The 27,998-nt window shown below is 23.5% G+C and overlaps 1 protein-coding gene across 6 annotated transcripts in view; it reads right to left on the bottom strand.

The window, feature by feature from the left end:
• The window catches only part of LOC122501379 (RING finger protein nhl-1), a 61,673-nt gene that overhangs the window by 20,077 nt on the left and 13,598 nt on the right, over window positions 1-27,998 (bottom strand). For 5 of the 6 annotated variants that reach the window (XR_006301563.1, XM_043610781.1, XM_043610777.1 and 2 more), the window contains exons 2-5: window positions 27,890-27,996; window positions 5,860-6,044; window positions 3,637-3,870; window positions 74-423 (exon numbers count right to left, since the gene is read on the bottom strand). Coding sequence is in view for 5 of the 6 variants with exons in the window: in XM_043610781.1 (XP_043466716.1) it covers window positions 74-423; window positions 3,637-3,870; window positions 5,860-6,039 (764 nt within the window). In the remaining variant the exon portion in view is untranslated. Of the gene's footprint in view, window positions 1-73; window positions 424-3,636; window positions 3,871-5,859; window positions 6,045-18,336; window positions 18,496-27,889; window positions 27,997-27,998 lie in introns of those variants that run through there. The other variant, XM_043610780.1, reaches the window with a different exon arrangement.

A 27,998-nucleotide genomic window follows, 5' to 3' on the forward strand; every position in this document is an offset into this window, starting at 1 on the left:
ATACAAAAGATTAAAAAATTGAATTTAAAAATAACAAAAAAGAAGAGATAAAGAGGAATTGGGGAAAAATTACCGGATGAATTCGACGGTACGCAAAAATAGTTCCTTGGTATCGAGAAGTTCGGCATCGTCCCATGGGACATTTTCATTAATGTGAGCCTCGGCAAGATCGCAATTACTTTGAATATTGGCAATCTCGAGCTCGAGATTTTCTTTGAGTTGAATGAGACCTCGAAGTTCAGTGCCCAAATAACGATCGAGTTCGTTACGCAATTGCTCGGTACGATCTTTTAATGCCTTACTGAGTCTTCGATAAATTTCGTCCACTTCCTCTGCAACCGATGCAGAATTTGTCTGTAGACCAAGAGTGTTCTTCTCCACTAAAGCCAATGCATCCTGCAGTCGATGTAATCCTCTACGCACCTGAAATTTATTGAAGAAAATTGTAATTCTTACATTTTTTTGGGAGAAATTTTTTTTTTTTAAAGTAATAAAGAAATTTTAATTTTTAAGTCTTAGAGAAAATAAAATAAAAGTCATTAAAGAAATTTTAATTTTAAAGGTATAGGGAAATTAAAATAAAAGTCTTTTAATTGTTTAATTTAATTTTCATGTTTTTATTCAATTTCAATTATTAAATTATTATTTTAAAATAAAATGGGTTTTTAAACAATAAATAATTTTTGAACTATAAACCAATAAAATTTAATTTTCAAACAGTTCAGTAAAATGTCAAAGTTTAAAATAAAATTAAATTATGATAAAAATATTTTTTAAATCAAATTTGCAGATAAATGAAAATCGCCTTTTTAATAAAAATGATTTGAGAGTAAGATTTTTTTCCAAATGTCAAAATTAAACATTTCTTTCGGCTATTAACCTCGAAATTATTTTTTTCGGAACCAAGTATCAAAATTAAATATAAAAAAATTCCATTTCTATCCGTAATCAAAATTAAATAAATTATTTTTTACATTTTTGAAACAAAATTCCTTTTTCCATCTTTTTACTATAAATAACTATAAAAAAATCAATAGAAACGTAGCAAAATATTTGAATTATCATGGCACAGTAAGTAGAAATAAAATTCAAGAACGATTTCAATAAATTATCAAGAACATTTTTTTGAATTTCAATAAATTAAAAAGTAAATAATAATAATTTATGTGAATTAAAAATTAAATAATAATAATAATTATAATAATTTGTGTAAAGTAAATAATAATTAAATAAAAATTAAGTTATTAAAGAGTAATAATTTAAAAACAATTAAAAATTAATTTTTATAAAATGTAAATTACAATTACTGTCACAGTAATTAATAATTTCTTCTTTCATTAGGAAAATAAGTCCAGAATTTATTAAGGAATGTATAAAACATCACAATCAATATCGAGAACGACACGAGAGTCCTCCATTAGAAGAAAATGAAGAAGTACAATTAATACTTAATTTATCAATACAAATAATTAATTATTTTCGCTACAATAATTAGAAAAAAAACTATTTCGAAAATCGAAGTAATTATTTAAGAAATTAATTAGAAAAATTATTTGTCATCTGATTTTGACATTAATTAGATATCAATTAGATTAATTAATCGACATTTGATTGAACAGTAAAAATTAGAGAATTATTTATGAAGTTAAATAAGAATTTAAAATAAGAAATTAAATAAGAATATAAAATAAGAATTTAAATAAGAATATAATTAAATCAATTAAATAAGAAATGGAATAAGAAGTCAAATAAAAAATCAAATAAGAAATCAAACAGGAAATTAAATAAAAAATTAAATACGAAATTAAATAAGAAATCAAATAGAAAATAAATTAGAAAATCGAATACAGATTTAATTGATCAATAAATTGAGACAATTAAGGAACTAATTAATTGGCGAATTAATTAATTCTTCAGTTTAAATCTAAACTATAATTTTAATTGATATAATTGCACTCGTTTTTGGAATTAATGAAGTTGAATCAATTCGCACAAGAATGGGCAGAAAACCTCGCTAATATTGACAAAATGGAGCATAGGGAAAATAATTCTTATGGGGAAAATCTCTATCAAGCTTATAATTCAGACCCAGAATGGAAAATTGATCCACATGATCCCGTGAAATCTTGGTAATTTATTTGTTTTTAATTTTTCAAATTTAATAATTAACAATTAATAATATTATTTTCGAATAATATTACCAATCAATAATATTTTTTATAAATTAATATGTATTAACAAATAAATAATTTAGTAGGCTCTGAGACAAATTATACTTTCATTTATGTAACTCAAATAAATTATATTTGGTTTAGATAAAATTTTTCTCTAACTGCGCTCTGAGTGATAAAATCAAAATTAATTATAATCACTATTAATTTTTATTTACATTAATATCACTATTTAAATGAAAAATTTTTAAAGTAAAAAAAATGTGAAATAACAATTCGTAGTGATAGTAATTTTTCTTTTGCATATTTACAATATTTCTTGTCTGGCGAAAGAGAAATAAAGGAAAATAAAGAAAAGTTAGTAAAAGAGAAAATTAAATTTGTAGGTATGGGGAAATTTCTTTGTATAAATTCGACGGAGCGGAACCAAAAAATTCAAGTGCAGTTGGCCATTTTACTCAATTGGTCTGGAAGGAAACGGTAAAAGTGGGCGTTGGATTGGCGACTAGCGAAAGGGGACAAATTTATGTTGTTTGCAACTATGAGCCACCCGGCAATATCGTTGGGGAATTCACAAAAAACGTCATGCCCGCCAAGAATTTGTATCAGGTAAATTATTTATTGTTATCTAGCAAATTCGAATTATTTCCCACCACAGTAGACAATAAAAATAATTATTATTTATTATTTCAATAATAAGAATAATAATAAGAAAAAAATTAACATCGCAGTACTGAAAAATTATTTTTTAAAAATTCAGAATTTAAGAGAAATGAGTAGCAATTTTTTTTTGTCCACTAAACAAGAAATATTGTTAAATATTGATGCAAAAAATGACATTAATTCCCTGTCGTTAAAAATCATAGTTTGGGAGTGAAATTTTTCAAGGTTGAATTAATTTACTAATGTGAATCATTATTAAATTTATACAAAATTGGCACGAGAAGATTGTGCGAATATCTATCATTCACGGAAATAAACGTGAATCATTGATACATCAAGTTCCGTTTGGCATCGACACGATAAACAAATTTCACGTCATTCCACGCAAACATCTTTTTTTTACCATTCACATTTTTTTATAGTTGTGTCAACATGTATTTTTCATTTATCTAAATATCAAATTTTATCAATTTCAAAAATTGAAAAGATATTTAAAAAAAAAACTAAGAGAAATATTACAAAATTTAACCAAAAAAAAAATCCAAAAGGGATTTTACAAAATTTATTTAAAAAAACACAGTAAAAAAATTCCAAGAGAAATTTTTGCTAAATTTATCAAAAAAAACTACAGCTGAAAAAATCTGAAAGAAATTTTACAAACTTTATGAAAAAAAGACCACAGTAAAAAAAATTCGAGAGAAAATTTTGCAAAATTTATCAAAAAAAAAAAAAACTTTAAAAAATCTAAAAGAAATTTTGTAAAATTTAACAAAAAAAAGGAAAAAATTTTTTTTTTTAATACCTGTGAGTTGATACGTGTGATTTCTCGTCTCAGAATGTCCATGTGTGCGTCTTTGCATTCTGGACAGCATTTTTTCTCGCAATGAACGCAAAGAGCGCAATAACTTTTTTCTGAACAAACACCGCAACGTTCCATGGTTTGACCACTCGTTGGATCTGGCAATTCCCCAGTTATTTCGATGTGTAATTCCAAAAAACGTTGCAATGTTACGTTGGTTGGAAAGGCCTGTACACCCTGAAAATAATTTAAAAAATTATTTAATTATTTATTCATTTAATTATCACTAATTTTTTAATTTAATTCAATTTATTTACTCTTTCTTGCATTAAGCAGAGTTCGAGAATAATTTGAGCATTTATTTATTATTACTTCAATAATTTAATTATTATTTCTTTCAATAATTTAATTATCATTACTTAAATAATTTAATTTAATCAAATTAATAACTCTGTTTTCCCACAAAATTTGATTTATAATTTTTCAAAAAATATTGTTAAAAAAACAAAAATGTATTCTTTTGTATTCTTTTAAACGCAAAAAATAATTGAACATTGTGGATTACAATAAATTAGTTACTTTAGTAATTTAATTTGAAGATTTAACAGAAAATAAAAGAAAAAATTGCCAAAAAAAATAAACTAATTTTGTACAATTTAAAAAAAATATTTTGTTCAACGGGTTTGAGTCATAAGTTTTCAAAAATAATTCAAATAAATATGACAAAATTTTTTTTACTTTTATATTTTTTCTAAAGTAGAAAAAATAATTAATTATAGAATACATTAATTTAATTCTTATTACTTTAAAAAATTAATTTTAAGAATTCAAAAACCAAAAAAAAAAAATTGACAGAGAAAAAAATATAGACTTTTTTTAATTTTAAAAAATGTTTTGAACAAAAGGTTACAATTGTAATTTTTGATGAATAATGTAAAAAATGTAACGAAAAGTCTATTCTTTTTTATTTCTTCTAAAGTAGAAAAAATAATTGAGCATCATGGAACACAATAATTTCATTAATTTTGCTTTAATAATTTAATTTAAACAATTAAAAAAACTGGAAAAATATTAATAGATCAAGAATTAAACTAATTTTCTTTAAAAACATTTTTTTGAACAAAAGTTTTCAACTGTAATTTTTAAAAATAAAACAAAAAAAATTTTACAAAAAATTAATTCTTCTGTATTTTTTCTAAAGTAACAAAAAATTATTGAATATCAAGGAATACAATAATTTAATTTTTTATTACTTTAAAAATCGAATTTTAACCATTAAAAAAACCAAACAAAATTTATAGAGGAAAAAACTAAACCAAGTTTGTAAAATTTAAAAAAATCTTCTGTACGAAATATTTGAATTATAATTTAAAAATATTATTTTTTAAAAATAATGCAAACAAATGAAATAAAACGTTTTTTTTTGTATTTTTTTTCTGCAGTAAAATTTGAATTTTTCTTCGGAATTTGTTCGTTTTTCTTTTTTTTTTTGACCAAAAATTCACAGTAAAAAATATTCTTCTTGTACTTGAGAATTTATTGTCAACACGCGCTGATCAAAAAACATTTCTCAATAAATATATCCTTCAATTTGATATTTTTAGAGATTTGGGCCAAGAAAATAAATTCTTTCGCTCGTATTATTTGAAAAAAGCAAAAATGGAAAATTTAAATTAAAAAAATAAGTAAATACGATAAAATTTTTTAAAAATTACTATAAAAAACGATTGAATAAATAATACATAAACATAATTGAAATACTAAATCTCACGTTCAAAACTGAAAGGCTTTGAATGTCTAATAAATAATAAAGTAATAAAAATAATAAATTACGTTCAAAGCCAAAAAGACTTTTAATAATAAATAGTGTATGATAAATAATAGAGTAATAAAAATAATAAATAAAAAAATAAATAAGAAAAACATAAATATAATTTTTTTTATTTTCGTAAGCCCGTATATCGAGTAAATAAATAAATAAATAGAAAAATAATAACTAGAAGAACAAATATAAATAATAAATAGAAAAATAATCAAAAAGGAAAATTTGTTACAAATAAAATTTTTCTTTTAGTTTTAGAATAAAATTACTTATTTGCTAGGTATTATTTTTTGAAAAATTTATTTTAGTAGTTCATTTTAGTGAAAAAAACAGGGAAAAAAATGGTAATTTCATTAGGAAAAATGAGTTTTATTTTTATGGGAAGAAAATAATTTTTTATTTACCTGATAGGGTATTCGATGTTCGGCTCGACATTCGGGACATTTTACTTGTCGACGAACATAATCGACGAGGCCATCCATACATGGCTCCATGCAAAAACTGTGTTGACATGGCAGCAATTTTGGATTTCTATAACGATCCAAGCAAATTGCACACGTCAGCAGTTGCTCAAACTGCTCCATATTACCTGTAAAAAAAATCAAATTTTTACTAATTTATTCCTATAATTTTGATCAATTTATTCATCAATGTAAAATAAATTTATTTCATTGTTTCAATTATTTGCTATTTACTTATTTTTATTGAATTAATATTTATGTTAAATTTATTATTAATTATCTATTCTTATTATATTATTTTTTATATTACTTAATTAAAATTCTTTTGACTTACAAAATTATGTTAATATTTTGTAAATTTAAAAAAAAAATTAAACAACATTTAATGTTGTAAAAAAATCTTGTAAATTTAAAAAAAATTTAAATATAATAAATTCCCATATTAGATAAATTTGATTTTGTATTTATTAAAAAAAAAATTATGTTTGAAAACTAGAAAAAATGGACTTTCTTGTAATGTACAAGAAAGTGTAAATTTTCTGTGATTATAACACATCGATAATTCAATTGGAGACTTATGAGCGTATTTCAGGCATCGTTAAATTATTTCAGTTCTGACCCAAATCCGAAACATCCGTCTAGAGGAAGTTGAGAGTCAAGTGAACCATTACCAATGTTTTATTGATCATATTTTTCAAACATCTGTACATTTTTACTTCTGTTTCTTTTATTGACAGTATACAAAATATATTTTTACTTTTTAACAATTTTACCCGCGGAAAAAGAAAAAAAAAATGAGGAAACTTTATGGTTTGAAAAATTTCTTTATTAAAATCATTGTAATGATATAATTTATAATTATTAATAATACACCCTAAAAAAATTAATCTCATAATTAGAGGAAAAATAACAAATACAACAAAAAAATTGTATTTATTTATAAGCGGGACAAGCCTTTTTGTACAAATAGTACTTTTTTATAATAATAATAATTAAAAACCTATTGGAAAACAAATTTTATTGTTAAACAATTGTAAATTATAAATTATAACAAATTTTATTATATTTATTTTTAGAATATAAAGGATCTTACAAAGAAAAAAAATTAACTTTTTTTTACAAATTAAATAAAATGATAATTATTGACATTACCATTAATAATATTATATTAATTATTCAATTCAATTTGGATTATACGCGGCAAACTTAGTTTCTCCCCCTATTTTATTTTTAGTTATCCAAAAAAATTTGTAAAAAATTGAAAAAATTTTTAAAAACAAAATTTTTTGTTTTCAACATGAGATGCAATTTAACAAAAGTTGACAAATTTTTTTTTGAAAAATTTTTTTTAAATCATTTTTTTAATGAATAATATGTTCCATTATGTAGGTACAGAAATAATTTTTTTTCAAAAATAAATTTATCCGGTTTTTTTTCTTTTAAATTTCTTCTCAAGTATAGTTTTTATTCTTTCGTTATAAAGGAGAAAAATATAATTTTAAAAATATAAAAACTGTGTCATAAAAAAAATTACAACACTATTTTGGTGGTGTGTAAATATATATATATATATATATATATATATATATGAAAAAAATAAGACATGTGTCGAACTGTTTCTTTTCTAAAAGTTCTTTCTTCTGTAACAAAAAGAGCTCGTGTGTCTCTCGAGAGACTCTCTCTAAATAAAAGTGATCTAATTTTATCTTTTCCGCGACTACTTTGAAAAGTAGATATATAATGCTCTGAAAATTTGAATATATACTCATTTCCACATACCGTTTACATTTTTCAAACTCAAAAACCAAAAAAAAAAAAATATTCTTGAAAATAAAAAATGATTTTTCCTTTGAACTTGATATAAAAGAAGACATTTTTTTCTAGTGAATATAGAAATAAATAAATTAAAATATAAATATAAAAATGATAATTAATGGAAAAATAAGTACTTAAAAAAATAATAACAATAAGATTATTATTAGTTTTTGTATTATTGCTACAATAATATTCACTTATTAAGTAAAATAGTAAATCCTCTTCATGAAAGAATTCAATTATTTTCATTTTTCAATACAATTTTAACTAAATTTGGCTTTTGTCTGTATATTTAAAATAAATAAATAAATTCCTTGAAAGAATTTTTATTTTCTTCAGAGCAAATTATTTTCAAAAATTTTAATAAATTTCTTCGAAAAATTCAATTATTTTCATAAATAATACAATTCTTGGGAGAAATTCAATTATTTTCAGAAATAATTCTATTTTTTTGGAGAAATTCAATTATTTCCATAAATAATACAATTTTCTGGAGAAATTCAATTATTTTCAATAGAAATTCAAATAATATCTTAATGGAATTTAATAATTATTTTCAAAAATTTTAATAAATTTCTTCGAAAAATTCAATTATTTTCATAAATAATACAATTCTTGGGAGAAATTCAATTATTTTCAGAAATAATTCTATTTTTTTGGAGAAATTCAATTATTTCCATAAATAATACAATTTTCTGGAGAAATTCAATTATTTTCAATAGAAATTCAAATAATATCTTAATGGAATTTAATAATTATTCAATTAGCAAATTATTTTCAACAATTTTAATAAATTTCTTGGAAAAATTCAATTCCTTTCATGAATAATAAAATTTTTTGGATGAATTCAATTATTTTCAATAAAATTTCAAAAAATTTCTTGATGCAAACCAATTATTTTTTAACATTGTAAAAAAATTTCTTAAAAGAATTTAATTATTTTCAAAAATTTTGGTAAAATTCTTTAGATAAATTCAATTAGTTTTGAGTATAATTTTAATTAAATTCCTTAAAAAAAAAAAATAATAAATTAATACATGTTTTTAACAACATTTTTCGAAGCTAATAAATTCTTTTTATAAATTTTTAATCAAATTCTTCTCAAAAATTCAATTACTTCTGTAAATAATGATACAATTCTTCGTAAGAATTTAATTATTTTTAATACAATTTAAATGAAAATCCTGGAAAGAATTCAATTATTTTCAAAAATGTTGAGAATTAAATTATTTTAAGTACAATTTTAATGAAATTCCTGTAAAGAATTTTAGTTTTCCTAAAAAAAATTAAATTATTTTACAAAAATAATAAAATTAATTTAAAATTAATAAAATTCTTGTTAGGATTTAATTATTTTCAATGCTATTTTTAATAAAATTTCTTTAGTTATTTTTAAAAATTTTAATAATAATTCTTGAAAGATTCTTGAATTTTTTATTTTTGTTAATAATAAAATACTTAGCAGAAATTCAATTATTTTAAAAAATTTTGATACAATCCTTTATACGAATTCAATTATTTTAAATATAATGTTAACAAAATTCCTCTAAAGAAATTAATTTTTTTTCTTAAAATAAATTATTTTACAAAAATCCTCTATATTATATTAAGTTAATGTACGACCGACCGACCGACCGACCGACCGACTCACACCTCTTTCTATTCTGTCTAACTATCTTTGAAAATACTTCACTCACATATATCCAAAAAACACATACCCATGAATGTTACACATATACACAAAACACATACATGTCATGTCACGCATGCGCAGTAGTATTTCATGAATGTCACGCATGCGCAGTAGTGTTCTATCAATGTCACGCATGCGCAGTAGGGTTCTATCAATATTACGCATGCGCAGTAATGTTCTATCAATGTTACACATGCGCAGTAGTGTTATATCAATGTCACGTATGCGCAGTAGTTTTCTATCAATGTCACGCATGCGCAGTAGTGTTCTATCAATGTCAGGCATGCGAAGTAGTGTTCTATCAATGTTACGCATGCGCAGTAGTGTTCTATGAATATCAGGCATGCGCAGTAGTTTTCTATCAATGTCACGCATGCGCAATAGTGTTCTATCAATGTCAGGCCTGCGCAGTAGTGTTCTATGAATATCAGGCATGCGCAGTAGTGTTCTATGAATATCAGGCATGCGCAGTAGTGTTCTATCAATGTCAGGAATGCGCAGCAGTGTTCTATGAATATCAGGCATGTGCAGTAGTGTTCTATGAATATCAAGCATGCGCGCAATTCACCCACACATGTATACTCAACATATACACTAATCACATGTACATGTATACTCACACATGTACATAAATTATATACACATGTATACTGACTCATGTGCAGATATAAACTGCTACATATACACAAATCACATATATAGATTTAATAAACGATTGATAATATAAATTGCTGAATTTTTTAAGATTCGTTGATGCACGTAGTGTCTGTTGAAATTTTTTTAAATATACGTAAGTACCTCACTCGCTAATGCTGCGCTGTCTGTGTTGTAAGGGAAATTATTTATTTACTTGTGTATTTACTTATTCCCAAGTGCGAAATTAAAAACAGCCCAAAACTGGCCCAGTGACGGCATAGTCAGTGCCTACTCTTGGCAGACAATAGTGGCCCGACTGTCGGGAGGTTAACCGCGGTAGGCCGTCGGCAGCCAATCATCGGCCGATTCTCGGTAAACATTAATGGCCCATTATTGGCTGCCATTACTCCCCAGTGTTGAAAAAATTTAAAAAAAATATATTTTTTATTTAACTAACTAATTAATTCATAATATTTATACAGTTTATTTCCCTGAATTAATCGCAAACTTACAAATATTTGAAAAATTCTTACCGCTCGCGGGGATCGATACCTGAACCTGACGCACCAAAGCCTAACACTCTGACCACTCTGCTACTCTGACGTGAAGTCGAGGAAGCAAAAGGGTTCTTATAAGCTATACTACACTGGCCGATACTGTGCCATTATTGGGCCGAGCTACGTCCCAATATTGGCAATTATAATTTACCATCATAGATACAAAATGATAGACATTAATATGGCATTCCTGAGCCAAGGTACGTCCCAATTCTGGCAATTATAATTTGCCACAAAATGTTTTCCATTAAAGTGCCACTAATGTGCCATTAATAGGCCGATCTTCGTCACATCACTGGCAATTGAATATTGCCATTAAAGATTGATCAACTTTGCCATGAATGTGCCATTATTGAGCCAAGCTACGCCCCAATACTGGTAATCATAATTTGCCATCAAAGATACAAAATTTTTGCCATTAAAGTGCCATTAATGGGCCGATGGTCGGCACATCACTGGCAATTGCTTTTTGCCATTAAAGATTGATCAACTTTGCCATGAATGTGCCACTATTAGGCCGAGAGCTGGCCCAGTCTTAAAAAATTTGAAAATCTGACCATCGGCGCCATCATTGGCCCATCAATGGGACGTTTTGAACACCAGTAATGGCCCAGTAACTACTGCCAATTCTCGGCAGACATTACTAGACCAATTATGGGCCGTTTTTGCAGTCTTGGCATTTCGCACTTGGGTTTGTTTGTTTGACAGAAATCAACAATAACTTTTTAAATGGATTATCAGTGAAAAATGACTTATATTTCTGTAAGTGTAATTTTCAACTGACTTTTAGTAAAATTATTTGTTTGACAGAAATTTACAATAATAAATAAATCACAATACAATAACAATCAGTGAAGAATGACTGATATTTTAGTACTTTTCAACTGATTTTCAGTAAAATTCCACTGATTATGAATCCAAAGTCACTTTTTAAAAATACAAAATGGCGAATCCAGGATAGCGGACGAAAATGAAAGATTTAGTAAGAGAATACGTAAAAATAACATTTCGTATAATGTACAATGACAATTTTTTAAAATGTCACTTCATAATAATTTTTGTCTTATTACACAATGATTTTAAGTAAAATAATTTATATTTTTATAAATATTAATAATTTTTTACATTTTCTAACCACTATAAGGTTTTAATTTTGTAAATGTTCAAGCTCTAGTTTAGAAAGAAAAATTTATATTATTATATAACAATATTGTCTAGACTTGCAAAAACCCAAAGTCTAGACAAATTTGTCGTAACAATATTGTTACAATATATATTGTAACAATATTGGTGACGGTGACGTGCGTAAGAATAATGCAGTAAAAATTTCAAAAAAACATTTCTCAAAAAAATTAATAAAATAGCATTTTTATATAGTTTACGAGATAAAAATTCCTGAAAAAAAAGTGTTGAAATTATTTGATTGAAGAGCGTTCACAAATGATGTCACGCAATTTTTCGGGATTTTATAACCCCCCCCCCTCCCCCTGTCAAACAAATTTCATGCAATTTCACATGTAAAAATACATTGTGTCACGTTTAGTAGAGACCCTCCACCCTCCCCCAAAAAACGTGACATCATTTATGAACGCACCCTTGCAAATATCTTGCAAAATATTAAAAATTTTGTAAAACTTTTTGGCACACTTATTTAGGACCCTAAACACTATCAAATTACAAAGTACCCAAGTATCACGGAATATAACCTTAAATTTAAGGAAATATTGCATTTCATATTCGGAATATTCCAGTGGAACGTTCCAGAGATCTTAAACCCCAGTAGCACGTAATATTGGGAACATTCCAGCAATATGCCACGACATTGAGGCAATATTGGTAATGTTAAGGCAATGTTCTCAATATCGCTGTAATATTACGTGCTACTGGGAAAGTAATATTAAAATGTCCGCTGCACAGGAATATTCCAAGATATAAACATTTAGGGAATGTTCCACGATTATATCGAAGAAATATTCCAGGATGATGTTGAAGGAATGTTCCACCGTAATATTAATGGAATATTCCAGGGTGATGTTGAGGGAATGTTCCTAGATAATATTAAATATGTTGAAAATACCATTGAAAATCGTTTTTACTAAAGAAAGAAGATAAAGAGAAAAAAAGTCAAATTTTTTCAAAGTATGAAATTTTGGAATAATTCCAGGGAATATTCTGGGAATATTCCCTTAATATTCATTCAACATTACCTTGGAATATTCCATTAATATTACGGTGGAACATTGCCTCAACATCATCCTGGAATATTACTCCGAAATTACCGTGGAACATTCCCTCAATGTTATTTTTGGAATATTTCTGTGGGGCGGACATTTTAATATTACTTTAAGATCCCTAGAATATTCCGAATATGAAATGTAATATTCCCTTCATTTTAAGGTTATATTCCGTGCTGCTTGGGTATAAGCAAAACCAAAATTTCGTCGGTTCATAGAGCCATGGAACGCCCCATATAGCATTTTAAGATGATTCACATTGTGAACAAGTTAAAACCTACGATATTGGCTGGTTTTAATAAAAAATTTAGGGGAAAATGGGTCAAAAGTACTAAAAGATGGGAAAATATTATTTTTGAAATATCTTTTTTATTTTTTGTGCAGGGGAGCGTGGGGTAATGTGAGCTTTCAAATTTCACGTACTTAAAAGCCTTAAAATTCGCTGCAATGTCTAGAAAATCTTCTACAACCTTTGTTTATATCATTCCAAAACAAACGATTACATTCTTGACAAATTTTTAGTAAAGACAAGGGAAAATGTATTTTTTTAGTTTTCGTTGTAAACATCACCATAAGTAGTTAAAATCGTATTATTTAGTTATGCTTTTTCATTATATTATAGGTGAATATGTGTAGATATGTATACTTGTATAAAAATCGAGATAATAATAAAATTTGTTAATATTTTTATTTTTTTATTCAAATTTTGGCCTGTAACAATTCTGTGGGGTAATGGGAGAATTAGTGTCAGCCCAAAGAATCTTCGTTACTATGTTAGGGCTTTCGTTATTTCTTTCAAAATTGTAAAAGATATGAATATTCCCTTAATATTCATTCAACATTACCTTGGAATATTCCATTAATATTACGGTGGAATATTGCCTCAACATCATCCTGGAATATTACTTCGAAATTACCGTGGAACATTCCCTCAATGCTATTTTGGAATATTCCTGTGGGGCGGACATTTTAATATTACTTTAAGATCCTGGAACATTCCACTAGAATATTCCGAATATGAAATGTAATATTCCCTTCATTCCGATGGGTTAGTCGAAAAAAAGGACACCTCGAATTTTGGTTGAAAAAGAGGACACCTCGCATTTTAGTTGAAAAAAAGGACACGTCGAAAATATTCATTTTACATCAACTTTCGTTTGGCGATACTAGTAGTGATGCATTACGAGCGAATATCGAGAATCTCGCGAAAAATACAATGAAAACAATTGAATGTTACAGTTTCATCTCTTTCCTTTTATGAAAGGACAAAGTCTCGTTATGCATCACTAGGCGATACTATGTGTAATGTAATTGTTTTTTGTAATAGAAGATTTAAGAACATATTATCTTCATAGTTTTTTGAGCACAAAATATCATAAGTCAATTACTTTACACATATCGTTCACTCCAAGTGGAATGTACGTATGTTTAAAGAACATTTTAGAAGTTACGTATCTTCCACGTTCAGTGAAGAAACCACGTATCCTTCTGTTCCGTGCAAAAACTACGTATCTCTGTCAGTCACTTTAGAAGATCTACATTTTATTATTATTATTATTATTTTTATTATTATTATTATTTTGAAGTTAATATTTTGTTATGAAGTAATAATTTTTTCAAAAGTTGATGCAATAAAATATATATTTTTTAAAATAATTTAATTTTTTTTCTTAAAAATATTAGAATATTATTAGAAGTTTTTAAAGCGACTGACAGAGATACGTAGTTTTTGCACGGAACAGAAAGATACGTGGTTTCTTCACTGAACCTGGAAGATACGTAACTTCTAAAATGTTCTTTAAACATACGTACATTCCACTTGGAGAAAACGATATTATCGTCAAACAAAAATGCATTTAAAATTAATATTTTCGAGGTGTCCTTTTCTTCAACTAAAAAGCGAGGTGTCCTCTTTTTGAACCAAAATTCGATGTGTCCTTTTTGTCCACTAACCCAGCGATAAAATTATTCCATTTAATTGACTTAAGTAATTTGTATTTGGTTCAAATAATTATTTATTTGATACCATAAATTAAAATATTTGCGTCCAGTAAATATTTACTTAGTTCAAATAAATAAAAATAAATAAGTAAAAACAAATAAGTTTAAATACAACCGAACGAGCGTTAGCGAGTGAGGTATATGTCGCTAGTTTTAATAAAATTCTTGACAGAATTCAATTTTATTTTCATAAATAATAAAATTTTTCAAAGAGATTCATTTATTTTCAATTCCAATTTAGTAAAATTTCTTTAGTTATTTTTTAAATTTAAAATTAAAATTTTTAATTTTAATAATCTTCCTTGAAAGAATTTCTCTTTTTCTTATTTCTGTTAATAATAAAATTCTTTGCAGGAATTCTATTATTATTTTCAGTACAATTTTTTTAATCAAGTTTTTGGAAAGACTTCAATTATTTTATTTTCAATGAAATTTTAATAAAAAATTACTATTTATCAGTCAAATTTACAAAATAAGAAGCAAAAGGCAAAATAGTAATTTCTACTATAATTTATTAGTAAAAAACTATTGATTAGTAAAATTTACGAATTCTAAAGCAAAAGATTATTTAATAATTTAAATTAGTAAACATTTTCACTAAGAGGGAAAATAGTAATCGTAATAATAATCCCAATAACAAAAAATAGTAATAATAACATTTTTTGGTAATTTTACATAAATTTGTATGATAAAAATAAATGTGAAAGAAATTTGAACATTTTGAGACATAAAAAGAAGTAAAATTCTGTTTTTGGATCAATTTTCGCCCTCTAACGAGGCACTTGTTGATCTTAAAAAGAGATTGTGAGCGCAACAGGCGAGAGAATTTGAGGCTTAATTTATTTTTTGACAAATAGAAAGAAGGAAAAAAAAGAAATGTGATAATGACTTTTTTTTTTTTGATAAAATAAGTCCATTACCTCGTAAAAAATTATATTTTTATCATAAAAAATATTGAGAAATAAAAATAGGAAAATTTTTTTCTATTTCTGAAACAAATAAGATTTTAAATAAAAAAATATAATTGAAAAATAACAATATGGAACAAATTTTACGAATATTTTAAAACAAATTTTTTTTTTTAGTATTTTAATTGAGAAATCATAAAACTATTATTAATTTTGATTATTAATGATAATTTTCATCTATGTAAATAAATGTTCGTTTAACAAAATAAATAATTTATTATCTTTATTTATTTATTTTATAAGAAATAAACGAGACTTTGCCCTTTAATTTTTTAAAAAGAAATTTTTTAAAAATTAATAATAATTATACTTTATTCAGGTTTATTTCAACATATTCTATTTTTGTCAAAAAAAAACAATGGAGCAAAGATTGTTTGTTTATTACAAAATTTAGTTGCGATTCAGTGAAATAAATGAGTGGTAAAAATAAATATATAAAGAAAAATTCTTTGCAAAAAAGACAATGGATGCTTAAAATAAAATTATTGTACCAAGAGAATTTTCGTTTACGCGCGTGAAAAATACTTAAATATATATATGAATGCGTCTCATCATCATGTTCCAAGATTTTCCTCTTGCCACACAAAGCCTTTGAAGAAATAACACACTTGATGATGATAAATTTCAGAAAGAATTGAAAATAAAAAATTGTTTTTTTTTCTTTATGGTAGACAAAATACGTACTATTTGAAATTTTTGTAAAAATAGCTTGAAAAATAGAAAAGAAGCATAAAAATGCCACAAATATTTAATTTTATTTTTTAAATTAAATTAAAAAAAAAAAATTTTTAATTAAAATTAAAATAGGAATTAAAATTCTTCAAAACATTCAAATTCATACCTTTTTGAAATTCAACAACTTATAAGAATATTATTAAAAAACATGAAGAAGGCAATCACTCCGAGTCTTCGACTCGGAGTGATTGCCCTCTTCATGTTTTTTAATAATTTAAATTACTATAAAATTTTTTAAAAATGTTAATTATTTACAAAAATCCTAATAAAATCCTTCGCAAGAATTCAACTCTTTTTACAAGTGGTAAAATTACTCAAAAAAATTCAATTATTTAAAAAAATGTAATAAAATTCGTTGCAAGAATTGAATTATTTTCATAAATAATAAATCGATTATTCGGTAATTCATGTTTAAATCAATTTTAATTAGCAAATTCTAGAAGAATTCAATTATTTAAATTAAAAAATTAATAATTTATTGAATAATTCAATGTTCGTTAAAATTGAATTCTCATAAAGAATTTTATTAGCAAATTTTTAAATAATTGAATTCTTTTGACAAATTTTAATAAAATTTTTAATAATAATTACATTTTTCGAGGAATTTGATTAAAATATTCTATCAAAAATAATTAAAATCCTGCGATGAGTTTTATTATTTATGAAAATAATTAAAATTTTCCCAAAAATTTTATTAAAATTTTTCTAAAATAATTGAATTTCGGAGAAGAATTTTATTATTTATAAAGATAATTGAAATTTTGACGAGAATTTTTTTAAATTTTTGATCATAATTGAATTCCTGCGAAGAATTTTATTACTTTTGAAAATAATTTAATTCTTGCAACGAATTTTATTCAAGTTTATAAAAATAATTGAATTCTTGAAAAGCATCTTTGTTAAATTTCTTTTTAAATAATTGAATTCTTGCGACGAATTTTATAAAAATCTTTTTAAATAAAAGATATTTTTCGAAAAATTTTATGAAATTTTGTATTTTAAATAATTGAATTCCTGTGAAAATTTTATTGCTTATGAAAATAATTGAATTATTTCGAAGAAATTTATTAAAAGTTTTGTAAATAATTGAATTCCTGTGAAATTTTGCCAAGAGTTTTATTAAAATTTTTCTAAAATAATTGAATTTCAAAGAAGAATTTTTTTTATTTATAAAGATAATTGGAATTTTGACGAGAAATTTTTTTTAATTTTTGAACATAATTGAAATTCTGCGAAGAAATTTTATAACTTTTGAAAATAATTGAATTTCTGGAATCATTTGTAACTTTTCCAAAATTCATTTTTTTTTTTAGTATTTTTAACTAAAATTCTTCTATTAATCTAGTATTTATAAAAATAGTAAAAATTATTCATTAAATAATTTATAAGTCATAATTTTATGATAGTTCTTGAAAAATTAAGTTATTTAAAAAGAAATTATTGTCAGAAATAGAATTCCCTGACATTTCCCTGAATTCCCTGACCTGTGGCTTGAAGTTTAATTAAATAATAATAAATAAATAGAGTGAATTAAAAAAATAAAAAAGAGACAAAAAAAAATAAAAATAATTAAATTCATGAGATTAATTAAATAAACAGAATAAATAAATATTTATTAAGCTATTATTTATTATTATTATTATTATTATTATTAGTTATTATTTTTAAGTTAGGTATAAGTTAAATTTTATTACTGTTTAATTATTTATAATTCTAATCATATATGGAATAAAATAAATATTTTCCAAAAGTTGTTTCCAAAGTAAAACGAAATTAATTACCAGCGTGAGTGAAATTGTCTCTTTCAAACACTAGAGAAGAAAATACTTTCTCTTAACATTTGAGAAAATCGATTAAAATGATAAAATTCAACACAAATTTTTTCTTCAACACACTTCTCAATAAAAAATTCACCAACACTTTTTTTTCTCGTAACTTAAATTATTCGCTTTGTGAAAAATATTGAATTCCTAACTCTCCTTCTATGCTTTGAAATTATTTTTCAAAAAATTCATCCAGTGCTTAGCTTAGTAAACAGAAAATAATAATTTCCTTCTTGGAAATTAATGAAACAAAAGAATTTTCGATTATTTTCACTAAAAAGAAAAAAATACAGAGGCCGAGTAGAAAAAGACAATTTTTTTTTGCCTTTTTGGAAAAATAACGAAACCGAAACGGCTGACCCTGATCGAAAATCGATATTGTCAGCCGGTAGACGGAATAAGATACTGATCCTTAGCACTAGTCATGGGTCCTACCAAACCCCAAGGGATATTTTTAGCCAACACCTTCCATTTTCCAGCGACGTTTATTTTCAACATTCGAATACGGCTCTTCTCTTAGAATAGAAAGGAGAAGAAGAAGAAAAGTCACGTGCTGCCACCCTCGAAATCTCCCACGAACTTTTCCATAGCTTCCTCCTCTTCAAATATCGTGGACCATCAATCGCACGCATATTTTAGAGTATATGTAGTGTGTGTGTGTGTGTGTCGGAGCAAGAAAGCAATGACCTCTCTTTTAACACATTTTATAGACACGCGGGAAAGTCGTGTGCTTCAAAATACGCTCCTCTTTATCGACTTACGTAAAATTAACGTAGTCGGCAAGTTAGAATGTCATTTCTCTTCTGAGAGTGAAAGCTCGGAGCTTCAGAGGTCTGAAAGCTCTGAGAGCTTCGAAAAAAGCTCTCTTCCTAAGAAACTACTGTTGGTAAATTTACCTTCTTTGGATTAAATTACTTTTCATTGAAAAAATAGATTTCCCTGAGCAACAAAATTCATCTTGTTAAAAAAATGTTAAAATATTGTTGAAAAAAATTTTTTTGATCTAAAAAGTTGTTTTTAATAATAAATTTAAAAAAACAAATTAATAAAATTAAAGGACTGCATTAATTCAAAACAATTTGATTTAAATCGTAATTTGAATCATGATTCAAATAATTATTCAAATCAAACTGATTTCATTCGTAATTTAATTATTTTAATAATTCATTAATCATTACAATTAATTTTATTTTATTTATTTATTTTTTTTTTTTTTGAAAATTTATAAAAAAAGAAAAATTATAAGAAAAATTACAATGCAAATTTATAATTATAAATAAGAATAACAATAAATTTTTTATAATAATCGTAAATATTCTAACAAACATTATAAAAACTAATTGAATTTTGGAAAAATTGCAATTACAATTTTTTGGAATCATTAAATTATAAAAGTGGTTTTACATTAAAAGTATTTTGAAATTTTAATTTCTGTGGACAAATAAATAACAATAAGTAATATATAAATATTTATTAAACAAAAAATTAATGAAATTTGAAAAATTTTATTTAGAAATTCTGAAAAAATGAAGGTTTTAAAAAATCCTTTATTAGAATTTTTTACAAATTTACAAATATTTGAGTTTCCAAAAGTAATTTTAAAAAGTTGAAAAAATAGGAAATTTTCTCAAATTTCATATAAATAAATTTTACATTTCAAAGAATTTTATTTTCTCACTTTCAAAAATTATTTTTAAATATTATTGTATTCTTTGAAGAATTGTAAATAAAAATTTGGAAAGTAAGTAAATTTTACAAAAAATTCTGTATTTAAATAATTCAAATTTCAAAATATTTTTCATTGAAATTATTTGAAATTTCAATTAAAATAAATAAAAATAAGCTTTTAAATATTTGTTTAACAATTATTATTGAGGTTTTGAATAATTTAATGTAGAAATTCTAAAAAAAAATTGAATTTTTTAAAAGAATTTTAATTAAAACTTTTTGAAAATAGTTGAGTTTCCGAAAATAATTTTAAAAAATAGAAACATTTTGAAATTTTATCAAATTTAATTAAAATAAATTTTTTATTTTAAAAGAATTCTATTTTTCCACTTTTGAAAATTATTTTGAAATAAAATATCGTATTTTTGAAGAAATCTAACTAAAAATTTGAAAATAATTCAATATTAGAAGCGTTCTTACAGGGATTTCAACAAATAATTAAATTTCAAAAGATTTTATTCACTGTAAAGGTAAAAAAATATTTAAATGATTGTTAAAAAAAATTAAATTAAATTATTTATTTTTAATTTTGGAGTAATTGCAGTTATAATTTTTAGAAATAATTAAATTTGAAAGGGATAAAAAACACTGCAATTATTTGAAATTTTAAATCCTGTAGAAAAATAAACAACATTAAGTAAAATTTAAATATTAATTTGACAAAAATATTAGTTTTAATTAATTTAATTTATAAATTCTTAAAATATTGATTAAAATTTTTTTTAGAAATTTTTATTTAAATCAAATTGTTTTAAGTCGTAATTCAATTATTTTAGTAATTGATTTTTATTACCTAATTCATTACAAATAAAAATCACAATAAAATTACAAATAAAAATTGCAACAAAATTGCAAAAAAAATTACAATAAAATTACAAATAAAAATTCATTACACAATAAAAAATAAATATACAATTAATACAATAATAAATATATAAATCTGTATTTGAGTCATTAAAATAATTATTTATTTTCTAAAGAATTTTATCAGAATTTTTGAAAATAATAAAATTCTTTAAAGGAATTTTATTAAAATTGTATTGAAAATAATTGAATTACTCCAAAGAATTTTAATTTTTCCAGAAAAAATTTTTTTCCGAGGAAATTATTTATTTATTTTAAATATACGGACAAAAACAAAATTTAGTTATAAAATTGTATTGAAAATAATTAATTCTTGCGGAAAACGAGACTTAACTCGTAATTTAAATCTTGATTCAAATATTTTTAATTAATTTGACATAATTCAAAATTTAAATCAGGATTAAAATTAAATTAATTAAAATTTTAAATCATGATCATGATTAATTGAATATAATATTAGAAAGAGTTTATTTTCCACTTTAGTAATCTGCAAAATAGTTATTTTTAACACTAGGGAGTAAAAGTGTATTTTCCAACACTAAAGAATGAAATAGTCAGTTCAAACACTAAAAATTAAAATAAAAAAACATCTTGTTTATTTAATTTATAACTAAATTCAAATCAAGTTTATAATAAAAAAATGTCTCCACTCTTTCTCTCTACATATGCGAACCATTTTTCAAACATTCATTAGCTAATGTCCCGGAACAAGAACAAAAATTAGAATTCAACCACAGAAAATATATCCTTGCTCATTACATTTAGTGGTTAAAAATAAAATGTATGTATTTCTTCTAAAAGATTCTTTTTTTTTTTGCCTCTCGTTTTTTTTTTTAAATAGCAAATAGAAATAAATTTAATCTTTCAAAAAGCTTCGTAATAGACAAAAACCATTTGTTGTATAAGTGTATAGAGAATCACCAGGATGTGTTTTATATATTTGTTGAATACACAAAAAACGTAGAACTTGACGCTTGAAAAATCTCAACAAGAGATAGGTACTCCAAACAAGTGTATATATACATTTTGAAAGCACCAAACAAAAAAAAAAAAAAAAGAAAATAGTTTAATTAATTAATAATTTTACGCTTTTCTATTTATAGCAGTAGTATATGTATATGTGCAAATAAAGCTCAAAACAAAAGAGTCAAGAATCGTTATTGTTCGACAAACATTTCTCTATAATGTTCAAGTAATTTCAATATTAAAATGAGATATTCATAATATAAATATTAGGGAGAGAGGAAAAAATTATTCTCTTGATAATGAAGAACGAATTTTATTTTCTATATATGTGCTATCAAAATATAATCAGTAATTAATAATGTATTGTTAAATATAATTTTTTATAAAAAAAAAGAATTAAGTTAATATTTAATTATCCTATTATTATCGACTAATTACCGATTAAGTAAATAAGAAAAAGTCAATTTAAAAAAATAACAAATACAGATTAAATTTTATAATTATTCGAACTAAATCCGAATAGTACGGAATATTTTTTTAACATTCCCGGAATATTCCATTGGAATAATTGGAATATTCCTCTGGATATTCCACCTACACATTAGGAATATTTCTTTGGAATATTTCATCAATATTTTAGGAATATTAAAATGTCCCAACTTTGAAATGTTCTTTTGGAATGTTTCTTTGAAAAAATGTAGGGATATTCCATTGAAATATTACAATTGGAATATAATAAGAATTTCCTTGGAATATCATAGGGATTTTTTAAAGGAATATTATTTTTGAATTTATAATTTTTTTAGTTCAAAATAAATGGAATATTCACAAAGTTCAAAATTTTAATATTCCTGAAATGTGATTGGAATATTCAGAGGAATATTTCCAATGTTCCAATGGAATATTTCAGAAATGTGATTTGAATATTCCTCGTTATTAGGAAATAATTTTTACTCGAGCCAAAAAAAAGAACTCAATTTTTTACTAAAACTTTTTTTTCATTTGAATCAAATTTAATTAATTCGAATAATATTCTATAATAAGTGAAAAAATTGGAAATAAATATAATTATTTTTATGTCAAATAAAATAATTGATAATTAATAATTAATAAAATATTGGCAAATGAATAAAATAATTGTTACTGTAAATAAAATAATTAAAAGTGAAAAAAATAATTGTTACGAAATAAAATTATTGATAAAAATAAACAAATAAAATAATAGGAAATGACTAAAAACGAATAGAAATTATCAATTATTATTGATACTACATAAAATAATTGACAAAAAAAAGTAATAATTGAAAGTGAAAAAATAATTGTTACTAAATAAGTAATCTATATTTAATAATCTATATTAATAATCGTTGCAATCCGGTAATCTGTTCGCAGTTTGAAGTTAATTGTTGTTTGCTTTCTTGTTTCCTAACGTTCTTTATAAATTATTTGTCTTTTCAAATATTCTCAATTTTATTAGTTTTTGTAAATAATTCAATTCTTTGGAAGAATTTTTTGTTTTTTTTCAAAATAATGTAGTTTTTTGAATAATTTCAATTGGGAATTTTGAAAATAATTTAGACAAAGAATTTTTAAAAATTTTTATAAGTTAATCGTGTCTGTTAATAATTACCTATAACTAAATATTTGATTACTGAAGTTTATTAAAATTGAAGAAATTTATTAATCATAAAAAATAATTTAATTCTTGCGATAAATTTTACTACTTATAAAAAAAATTGAATTATTTCGAAGGATTTATTAAAACTTTTGATAATAATTGGATTCTTTCGAAAAATTTTAAAAAAACTTGAACTGTTTCAAAGGATTTATTACAATTTTAGAAAATAATTGAATTTTTTTCGAAAAATATTATTAAAAATCAATAAAAAAAAGTAAATTCCTCCATGAAATTTTATTTAAATTTTATTAAAAATAATTGAATTTTTGCAAAGACTATTTAAAAAAATAATTGAATTGGTTTAATATATTTATTAAAATTATAGAAAATAATTGAATTTTTGGAAAAAATTTTACTGTTTATAAAAATAATTGAATTCTTCCCGAAGAATGTTATTATTTATGAAAATAATTGAATTCTTGCGAAGAATTATATTAAAAATTTTTGAAAATATAAACAATAATAATTATGTACTTAATAAGTGAATTTTTTAAATTTTGATTATGAAATTATTCAAAATAATTGATAATAATTAAAATAATTAAAATAATAAAATTAAAATAATTAAAATAATTAAAATAATTAAAATAAAAAATTAAAATAATAATACATTTATAAAATGTATAAAAAATATCAATTATTATTGATACTACATAAAATAATTGATAAAAAAGATAATAATTGAAAGTGAAAAAAATAATTGTTCCTAAAGGGGCCAATTTAGGGGGGCAGGGGGCCCAAAAATCTATAAATTTACATTTAACAAGGGGGGGGGGAGAGATAATGAATAAAATTATTGTTTTTTTCCAGTAAGGTATAATTCACAACAGTTAGTTTTTGTTTTTCGTTTTTTTTCTTTTTTTTTCTAAAAATCAGAAAATATTCTAATATTCAAGATAGCCAGTCACAAAGGATATCGTGAGATTGTGATTAAACTTTAATCACAATGGAAATTCGTAAACCACAAGTATGCTTTAGCTTAATTGAGGGATCAAATTTCATTATGAAATTGCCCTTACGATAAATTAACCGAATTCACAGTGAGGCACAAGCCCTGGGCGAGCGTATATAATTAATTTATAGATGGTGAGCGCAGGGATATGACGCCACTGTATATAATGTATATATACATATATATAACTGTAAGCCTAGTTCCATATCAATACAGTGATTAGATTTTTTTTTTAAAAAGAAACAAAAAAAGTTAAAAGAAAGTGCGCAATTGATTTTTATTCTAAAAGTTCAAGTATTATTCATTTTATTCTCACAGTGAACGCTATTGTACGTTCGTTTTATTTTTCTCGGCGATACTTTTGCCTCGTAAGTACATAAAATAGCTGAGCGTCTCGCATATGAGGAGTTACTTTTAGTGCCGCTTTTACATTTTCTGTTTCATTTTCCAGTACTTTGTTGTTTTTTTTTTTTTTTTTTTTGAATGAGTAAAAATTAGTTTAAAGCAAAAAAAAAAGAGAGCAAACGAATAAAATAAAATTATGTACAAACAGAGAAGAAAAATTTCTAATTTTAATTGTTTTAGATTTATAATATTTTGTAATTATTTTAATTAACCGAAAAATTATATTGAAAAGCATTAATATTTATATTCAAATTTTTATAAGGTTTATAAAAAAGACTTTTTTGCACTAGGGGGAAAAATTGTTTTTTACAAGGTTCATTTATTATTTTTATATATTATAGACTATTTATTGAAATTCTTCTATAATGAATTAATTGTAAAAAAAGTTATAATGTTTTTGAAGACGTTCATTACAAATTTTTATTGTTATAACTCTTTGCAATTTTGTAAACTTTTTAGTTAATTTATTTTAATTTATCAAAAAATTATACACTGTCACGTCTTCAAAAGTTTTGTCATTCAATTAAAATGAATCAAGAATTCAAATTGATAAAATAATTGAATATAAAATTTAAATAAAAATGAATTGAAAATGAAGATGAAGTGAAAACGAAATAAAAATGAAAAAAATTAAATAAAAATGGATTAAAATGAAAAAAGAGAATTAAAATTAAAGAAGAAAAAACGAAATAAAATTTAAAAAAAGAAAAAATTAAACAAAATGTTAACAAAAATAATTAAAAAAAAAAGAAATAAAATTTAAAAAAGAAAAAATTAAACAAAATGTTAACAAAAATAATTAAAAAAAAAAGAAATAAAATTTAAAAAAGAAAAAATTAAACTAAAATTTTCCCAAAAATTAAATAAAGATAACATATTCACTTTATTTCACTCATATTTTAAGTTGAAAAAACTGTTTTTCAAATACAATACCAAATGTCTATATATTGAAATGAGAATAAACTTAATAAACTTTTTTTTTTGGAGGGGAGAAAATGAAACTATAGTTGATTACGGTCATAAACTTCAATTTCATTTCAAGTTGAACCGACTCAATTTGCTCAGCGGAATGGTTGGCGAGAGGAAACGATTGAATCCATAATAATTGATTTCTCTGACCAATTTTTTTTTTCTTTTTTTTTTTTGCGCGTTTTTCCCGAACAAGTTTACTGCCCACTGTCACTGTATACGATGACAATAAAACTTTGTTATCTCGTATTAATTTTTTCTCCTCGTGTCGATATCGATATATATACAAACATGTATACATATGTGTGACAACCGATCATAATATCAATATGAAAAATAAATTTTCAGCCTCTTGGCACTACTATAAACAATGTACAAGACAAGTCAATATGATATTGTTTTTTAAATTTCCATTTCACGCACTATTCACTTTAACATTATTCTTTTCTGTTAGTAAATTTTTTTCTATCCGATTTTCTTGTTCAATAAATAGTAATAATTTTTTAAAGTGAATTATTTAAATAAATTACTTTAATTAGTTTGAGTTACTTAACTGTTTATTAAAAGTATTTTTTATTTTTATTATTTATTTATTTCATTATTTTTCCATTATTTTTATTACTTATTTATTATATTACATTTATTTATTTATTGAAAAATTTTTTTATTTCTATTTTTTATTTTTTATTTCTATCAATTTTATTATTTCTGTGAAGAAATTTAGGCTAACAGGGGATAATTTTTTTTTTATCAAAAAAGTAAAAAATAAAGAGAATATTAAATTAAAAATATTATCGAAAAAGAAACGAAAAAAAGAACTACAAAAAAAAATTGCAAAAGATGTACAGAGAAATTTATACGCTCTAGATTATTAACGTACAATTTTGGTTCATTCGCATTTTTTTTTATTTCCTCTCGAGTTTTTTTTTAATTCATTCTCCAAAATATGTGGTTGAAATTTAAATTAAGAGAGAAAATTTATTTTTCAGAACATTAAATTCACGTTGTGAGAACAAATTTTTCCTATACTAGAAAAGAGAAGCCTTTCGCTAGATTTTTTTCTTAATCCATTTAATGCTATATAACTATGGTGGTAGGGGGAGGTAAAGGAACGCTCTTGCGATCTCTTGCTATAATGAGAAAATCCGTTAAGCTGGAATTCCATTTCCTTCATGCCGTATCATTCTTTATAACCGTATTAACTTGGATTTGTACTTTCGTTACTTTTTTATCACGCGTATATACTGAAAACTAGACTACTACAAAATTCAGTCATATAACCATTGGAAAGAAAGAAAGAAGGAAAAAAAAGAGAGGAAAAAAAGAAGACTACGACTCAATATTTTACAAATATCCTATTTCGAAAGATAATCGAAAAAATAAATTATCAAATTCGATTATCTTATGAAGAAAATTAATAAAAATTAATAAAAATTAATGAGAATGAAAATAAATGATAAAAAAAATTACCCAATTAAAAAAAATGTCCAATTATATTTAAATTTAAATTTTTTAACAGTTTTCGAAAAAAGGCTTTTTTACACTAGATGGAAAAATTGTTTCTTTTGCCACTAGTGGGCAAAGTGTTCTTTTTTCGAACTAGGGAGAAAAATTTTAATTTCTTCAAAAGTTTTTTTAAGAAGGCTTTATTACACTAGAGGGGAAATTTTCTCCTTTCGACACTAGAGGAAACATCCTTTGTCCACACTAGAGAGAAAAATTCAAAATTTAAAGCTTTATAAAAGAGGTTTTTTTTACACTAGAGGGAAAAATGATACTTTTGACCCTACTAGACAAAATTTTTATTTATTTATTTATTTATTTATTATTCAATTTAAATTCTTTTTAATTAGAATTTTATTTTTATATTGTATTTATTAATTGTATTTGTTAATTACCAAACAGTCGTAGGGAAAAAAAAATTAAAAAATAGAAAGAGAAAAACTCACCTGCCCCTTAATCCGCCTAAGGGCGGCCACTTCCTGTTGGGGGGCCCTTTCAATAGGGCCCCAGATTTTTCCCTCTTTTTGATCACCAAAATTCGGCGCTGTTTCAGCT

Source organism: Leptopilina heterotoma, unplaced genomic scaffold (assembly GCF_015476425.1).
Source record: "Leptopilina heterotoma isolate Lh14 unplaced genomic scaffold, ASM1547642v1 Lhet_209, whole genome shotgun sequence".
In the NCBI taxonomy this organism is placed as follows: domain Eukaryota; kingdom Metazoa; phylum Arthropoda; class Insecta; order Hymenoptera; family Figitidae; genus Leptopilina; species Leptopilina heterotoma.